This window comes from Phoenix dactylifera, chromosome 14, assembly GCF_009389715.1.
Source record: "Phoenix dactylifera cultivar Barhee BC4 chromosome 14, palm_55x_up_171113_PBpolish2nd_filt_p, whole genome shotgun sequence".
Taxonomy (NCBI): Eukaryota; Viridiplantae; Streptophyta; class Magnoliopsida; order Arecales; family Arecaceae; genus Phoenix; species Phoenix dactylifera.
This window is the reverse complement of record NC_052405.1, coordinates 7812196-7818804: the sequence shown is the minus strand read 5'-3', so window position 1 is coordinate 7818804 and position 6609 is coordinate 7812196. Positions and strand designations below refer to the sequence as shown.

Genomic DNA, 6609 nt, shown 5'->3' with positions numbered 1-6609 from the left:
AGCACGAGGAACTTCTAGAGGAAAAAAGAGCGCGATTTTATATGTTTGGCGACGAGATTTCCGTCGCCGTTGCTTGCAAACGAAGGCATCTAAGATGCACGCCACGTGTCGTGGAGAAGATCTAACGGTCTACGTGGACTCGATAATGTAGTAGATCGTGATGCGGTCGCCGCCGGATGCGACGTTAAAGGTTTGCGTGTAAAATAAGCGTGATATAGAAACTCTCTATTTTGTTATGTTCGCGCCTAGCCTGTCGGGAATAAGCTGCGGGCTTTGTGTTCGGTGGGTCCTTATGTGGACACGCGGCGATTTGTTGTTGGAAAATACTGTGTGTGGTAGGCATGGGGGTAGTGTTACCCCACGAACGGCGAGAATTTTGGATAGTGGATCCTCAAAACCGTCACGTTGACTCATTGGTGCCGGTCAAGGCGTCGTCGTCAAGCGCTCGTTCCTTGTTGATATCCTCGGAGAAAAAGAGGTGAAATAATAATAGAAGAAGAAAGGCAGCTAAAAGAGACTCACTTGGAAGCAAAAAGAAAGGAAAAAAAAGGCAAACTTTCTCGTACCGCAAAGGCAAACTTTCTCGAAGTATCTCCTCCTCCTCTTCTTCCTCCTCCTCCTAATTTCCTTTTTCTGTTCAATTATGAATTCTGTTGGTAATTTTCTAGGAAAACTACGGAGAAGAAACGATTTCTTGGATGTTTTATCTGAAGAAAGAAACTTTGTTTTGGTGTAATCTTTTGTTATATGGATGAATTGTATGTTGGAAATTTTAATACCTCAGCGATTAATTGCTAAATCTGTAAAAGGCAAAGCTAACTGTAACTGTTGTACAAAGAATGATCTTTTATTTTTTTTGTGTGTCAGAGCTTAGCTTCTTTTTGACAAGAATAGCGATTAACTTTAGAAGAATTATCAGATTCCTTTGATGTTTCTAGTTCTGGGTTCTCTATGCTTAGGCTTTGTGAAAGCCCTGCAGTAATTAGATATAGTCCTGTTTTCCTGAAGAAATGTGAGTTTTGATGACTAATGGATCGAATTAGTGTTAAGTATAATATTTTTTCTAGCTTTTTTTGTTGTTGATGATTTGAAATTAGCAACGTGGAATGGAAATGTTTTGGATTGTAGGATGAAATATGATTAAGAGATATATCTAAAGCTCTGAATGATCGGGATAATTTCTCAAGGGCAAAGTTTGTGTCTTATACTAAGGAGCAAAAAGAGTGCCCTTCTGGTCTTGTCCTGATTCTGGAGTTAAATCGTGCAAGCAGTGTAAATTTCAAGCATTGCAGTTGGAAGATTTAATGAAGAATAGGCTTTGCTACATACCCTATATGAGTGGTGATGGATTATCCCATCTTTTAAATAAAAAGTACAACTAAAAAAAAGGAAAAATAATAAAGAAAGTAGAGGCTTTCTTTTATGGGATGCATCATGATTATACTTGTTCCTGCAAGCTGCAGTCTTATTTACAGCATCAGAGTTACTCTGAAGACTTTTTGAGGAGTATAAACTCACTTGTATCTCATGTTGTTTCTTAGAAATATGGCAGTGACTATCACAAGATCTTTCCTCAATGAAGGTGGCCAATTTGCATGCTTTGTGAATATAATTTGTGGTTGGTCTTATAAGAGTAAAAAGAAATGCTTATATTCCAAGAGATCTCTCCAAGTACTTTAAACAGCCTCTCATAGGATATCTAGATATCCTCTACAGTATTTATTGCCTTAAGGATGCAAAATTCAAGAAGCAGATGCCCCTTCGACATTTTTAGCAGTTAGATTTAGTTATGTTTGGTGCTGGACATGTCGAATCCTGTCTAGTTTTTATGCTCTGCTCACAAGACACCTTTTTCTTTCATCTAGTTATAATGCATGTGCAGATGGACATGGTTGTTAAAGATTTTAGATTTGAACTAATTTAATTAACATTTAAATTTTAAAAAGATCTGAAATAAATAAATCATAATTAACATTTTTCTTTTAATGCATTATCTCCCTTTCTTCCTTGGTTCATATTTTCTTTAACATGTTGGTTTAGAAGTTAGTATGAGTGGATCTTTTCCTACATGCTGTCTCTAGTGTTTCTTTTTCTCATTCTCAAAAGTGGAGCAATGTTAGAATCCCTTCATCTATAGAAATCTGGCATGTTTGAGACCTTTCGAAAAAGAAATCTAATTAGAGTTATTATTATTCTCAAAGTCCAGCAACATTAGAACCAATCCGTCTCTAGAAGTTTATCATGTTTTAAACCTTTTCAAGAAAGAGATATAATTAGAGTTACTATATTAATATTTTTAGAATTAGAACTTTGGGAAATTAAGCCACATTTGTATAGTTTCAAGATGTGCTCATGGCTGATGATGGTGCTTCTACTATTGTCCATTTGATGAAGCATGCTTTACACCATGTACCTTGAGTTGCTTATCTTGAGGTAGTTCCTATTGCAAGAAGATTTTACCATTAATTTGATCATGTGGGGTCTCTTCAATATTACATTTAAAAAACTAATATTAAATTCTTCAATATTAATTGTTGGTGATCACATAGCTTCATCCAAAGTTTCATTATCTCGTATAGTTGATTGTTTCCTTGACTTGTTTGCTTAGGTGTTATGCATGCTTATCCTTCTGGAGATCACGATTTCGAATGCTGGACTCTATCGGTCATTACGAAGCATATTGACTTGTGTCTGTAAGGAACCAATACTTAATACGTCCCTCTTTTTGAGTATCAATACCAAGAACTTGACCATATTGGCACTATACTTCCAGTTGCAAGGTTTCAAATATCATCACCGAACTCCATGCTGAATGGTGTGGTACTGATGTGCTATCGGTACCGAGGCCCCAATCACCTCACGAAATGAAGAGCAATCAGTAGAATTACTACATTATCATTATAGATTGTCATTACATATGGGTACAGGTGCTACATATCAATGTAGTCAGTTTTTGAATCCTAAGCCCCATACCGTTGTCAGTTTTCTGTTGGAATGATATAATACCAATGGTACCATCTCATTTTGATAATATTTCAAATCCTAACTAATTGGATACCAGTACCGGTACTAAAAACCTTGATGGTAGTCAAATTTCTTATTGATTCTTGCTCCCCCATCTATAGCATTATCTACATAATTTAGTACTTTCTTACCTCTGATAATCAATTATTTTCTTAACCTTCTTATTTAAGTTTCCAAGTCCTTTTCTATGCCCCTAGTTTTGTCAACCTATTTATCATGTTCTTAGCAGCTTCAAGATTTTCTTGGTGTTTCTTTCTCTTGAGAAGAGTAAGAAACAAGATACATCCCTCCTTCAACATTATGACTTGTGGTGGATGAGATTAATTTTCCTACTAGCATTATATCCAACTTTGGCATTATAATCTCTACCATTGTAAATTCCATTCTCATGAATATCCAAGCAGACTGATCTAGATTATCTCCTTGTTTGCAATTTTCCCCATATGTTGTAGCACCAAAAAGCTAGCTGACTTATTTACCAAGACTTGGCTTTCCAAAGTGGTACTACCACCGGGCATACTCTGTCTAAAATATGATACGATTTGAGGAAGGATGGATGAGGTGTTGTGTGTGGTTGGCTTATGCAAAGGCATATTTTCTATGTGTAATATAATATAGGAGTATGATATTTGAGGTTTCTAATTCTATAGAAAAAGTTTATAAGAGCGAGATCCGCTACATTGGAATGCTAAGTCACAGACCAAACTTTAGGAGGCCATAATTTGGTCATACGATGCCTGACTGAGATGATTTTTTTTTGAAATTGGGTTATCTTTTCGAGATCTACAATTTTGGGCCAATCTTCTAAGAGGTTGAATCGGGCCGAAATTCTATCGTTTCGGCTCCGAAACAGGCGGGTCAAACTGTAAGTTTCCTTTCGGGATAAGATTTTGACCGAGCGTAGCTCTCTATCCGATAAAAATTCGGCGGAGCGACAGAAGACAGAGTTGATGTAAAAATCGAGATCTATCTCCTCGAGATTTTTAGCTTTTTTTAACTAAAGATGTCTACTTAAGAAAAAAAGAGTCCTATTAGAATTAGAAAGAGAAATCCGACCCAAATTGTGTTATGGCGGACCTCACATTATAAATAGAGGCTATGTAGCTCATTTTTTGAGGATCAATGAAAGAAAAGGGGCTTTAAGTCCTACTTTCGCGATTTCTTCCATCTTCTTCTACTTTCTTTTGAGATTCGAGTTGATTGGGTTGAAGAAAATCTTTTTTTTCCCGATCAGATCATATAAGGAGAAAAAGATTAAAAAAATAGGATTTAAAAGAAGATTTGATGCCTAGAATAAATTGTATTGATTTGGATGTAGAAAAAAAAAATTCAGAGAAACATCATTATTTTTCTACAAGGCACAAACAATATATTCATTTATAGTCTTACATCATAAATTTACATAAATTGTATCAAGCTGTTTAAAAGTAACCAAAAACTAATAAGAACCCAGTTGTTGATAAAGACTCCTAAGTCCTAACCAACTGCAACAAAGAACGAGTTAAGGAAACTCCTGACGACCATATACTGCAGAATGGGTGTGCAACTTCCAATGTTTTGATAGCAGAGGCCTTATTAGAAACAGTTTGGGGCCCATATAATGCATCAGTCTCAAATTTAGAATTTGACTTTGTTGTACTACTGAATTTCCTGTTAGTTGTTGTAATAATCATCAGTCAATGTTTTTTTAGCCCCCCAAAAAGAATCTAAAAACTTCAAATTATATCAGTCATGTTAGTTGTTGTTACCAAACACTAATTGAAAATCCAATTTGTATTCAAAGTAGTGTCCTATTTATAGCTATACCTCTTTAGAGCAAATATAAATATGATTAATATCTAATTAGTATTGTATCCATTTTGAACAAACGCAGATACAAACTTCAGTATCTATTTGATATCTGCATCCATATTCATATCTACCGAATAAATATGGAATACGGGTATCTGATCCATATCCAATCTGTTCTCAGCCCTACCATCTTTTCTTTTTGCCATCATCAGCTTTAGCATATGGCAGCAGATTGACTTTACATTACATTGACTCGACCTTGTTATTAGTTAAGTGGTAGTGGTCGCAAAAAGAAAAAAAAACTAATTTTGATTAAAATAATATGCTCACTCTTCAGTATAATGTTTTTGAAGGAACAGTAGTAATCCAATTTTTTGAATTTTGATAGAGTCATGCAGCTATATCATCATCCATTCTCAATGGACAGCCAGAAAGTGCGGCTAGTATTGGAAGAGAAAGGGATTGATTATACATCATACCATGTTAATCCTCTGACAGGAAAGAACATGGATGCCTCATTCTTTCGCATGAACCCAACCGCAAAACTTCCTGTCTTCCAAAATGGTGCCCACATCATTTTTCGAGCCATTGATATAATTCAGTAAGTTTCTTAAACTTTCTCTACTTCGACTGTCATTTTGCCAATGAGATGTAATGAGGGAGCCATCATCTCTTATGTGCCTCCTGATTCTATAGGTACATCCACAGACTCACCGTCTCTCTAAATGGAGAGGATAAACCCATCAGTAATGAGGTTATGGAATGGATGCAAAAGATTGAAGGCTGGAGTTCCAAGATTTTTACCCTCTCTCATGTCCCAGACAAGTATCGCCTATTCGTTTCGAAATTTATTCGACGAGTAGCGATTGCTCGGATGGCCGAAGCTCCAGATATGGCCAGTGTGTATCATGGGAAGCTTCGAGAGGCCTACGATACAGAGGACAAATTGAAGGATCCTGATATTGTGAAACAGAGCGAGGAAAAACTGGCTAGACTCCTTGATGATGCAGAAATGCAGCTGAATGAAACGAAATATCTTGCTGGTGATGAGTTCACCATAGCTGATACAATGTTTGTTCCAGTGCTGGCTCGTATAACTCTTCTTGGTCTGGAAGAAGAGTTAATCAATTCCAGACCCAAGATAGCAGAGTACTATAACTTCATTAAGCACAGACCCAGTTATAAAGTAGTCATTGGAAAGTATTTCTCGGGATGGAGGAGGCACCAAACATTTCTGAAGACTATGTTCTTTCTTGGCATAAGAAGCTTGTTTAGAAGGTACTAGAGGTTCATACTGCCAATGGTGGTTTAAGGATTTGAAGGGCTCAATGTACTGTAGTGACTAAATGCAGAAGGAATGTATGATAGGAGCAACAGGTGGAATATCAGTGAGACTTGTTCCTTCATTATTTTTTAAGGGAGGAACCTTACAAATAATAAACCAAAATTGTGCTTGATGAGGTCAGATCCAGTTGATTAGATTGAGTGGCTCTTTGGTGATTGCATGGTTTGGCGCTTCTCTCTTGAACCATGCATATATCTTCTATGCGGTGGATAAGAAAAGTCATCCTTTTGTACAATGGCAACTTCTCTTCTACTACAAGCTCTCTGTTACGAGCTATGTATATGTTGCAAGGTGGAAACAATGTTCCCATCTATTTCCTTGGACTCTGTTCTTTGATTTACTGCTGAGATGTACAGTGCTTCATCTGTAATGAGTATTTATTTATTGTTATACAGTGCTTCATCTGTTCTTAGTCCATGGTATCTATGGATTGAGTTCTCTTTTCCAGA

General features: G+C 36.4%; 1 protein-coding gene across 2 annotated transcripts; it reads left to right on the top strand.

Annotated features, from left to right (window-relative positions):
• Nucleotides 1-416: 416 nt before the first annotated feature.
• LOC103701365 (glutathione S-transferase TCHQD) lies at nt 417-6609 on the top strand. Of its 2 annotated transcripts, XM_017841362.3 has the most exons (4): nt 417-588; nt 2609-2693; nt 5204-5416; nt 5512-6609. In XM_017841362.3, exons 2-4 carry the CDS (start codon nt 2614-2616, stop codon nt 6098-6100), a joined length of 882 nt encoding a protein of 293 aa, XP_017696851.1. In that variant the 5' UTR covers nt 417-588; nt 2609-2613; the 3' UTR covers nt 6101-6609. The 2 variants fall into 2 exon arrangements, with proteins under 2 accessions (XP_017696851.1, XP_008781627.1); XM_008783405.3 differs by lacking the exon at nt 2609-2693 and having other exon boundaries at nt 418-588.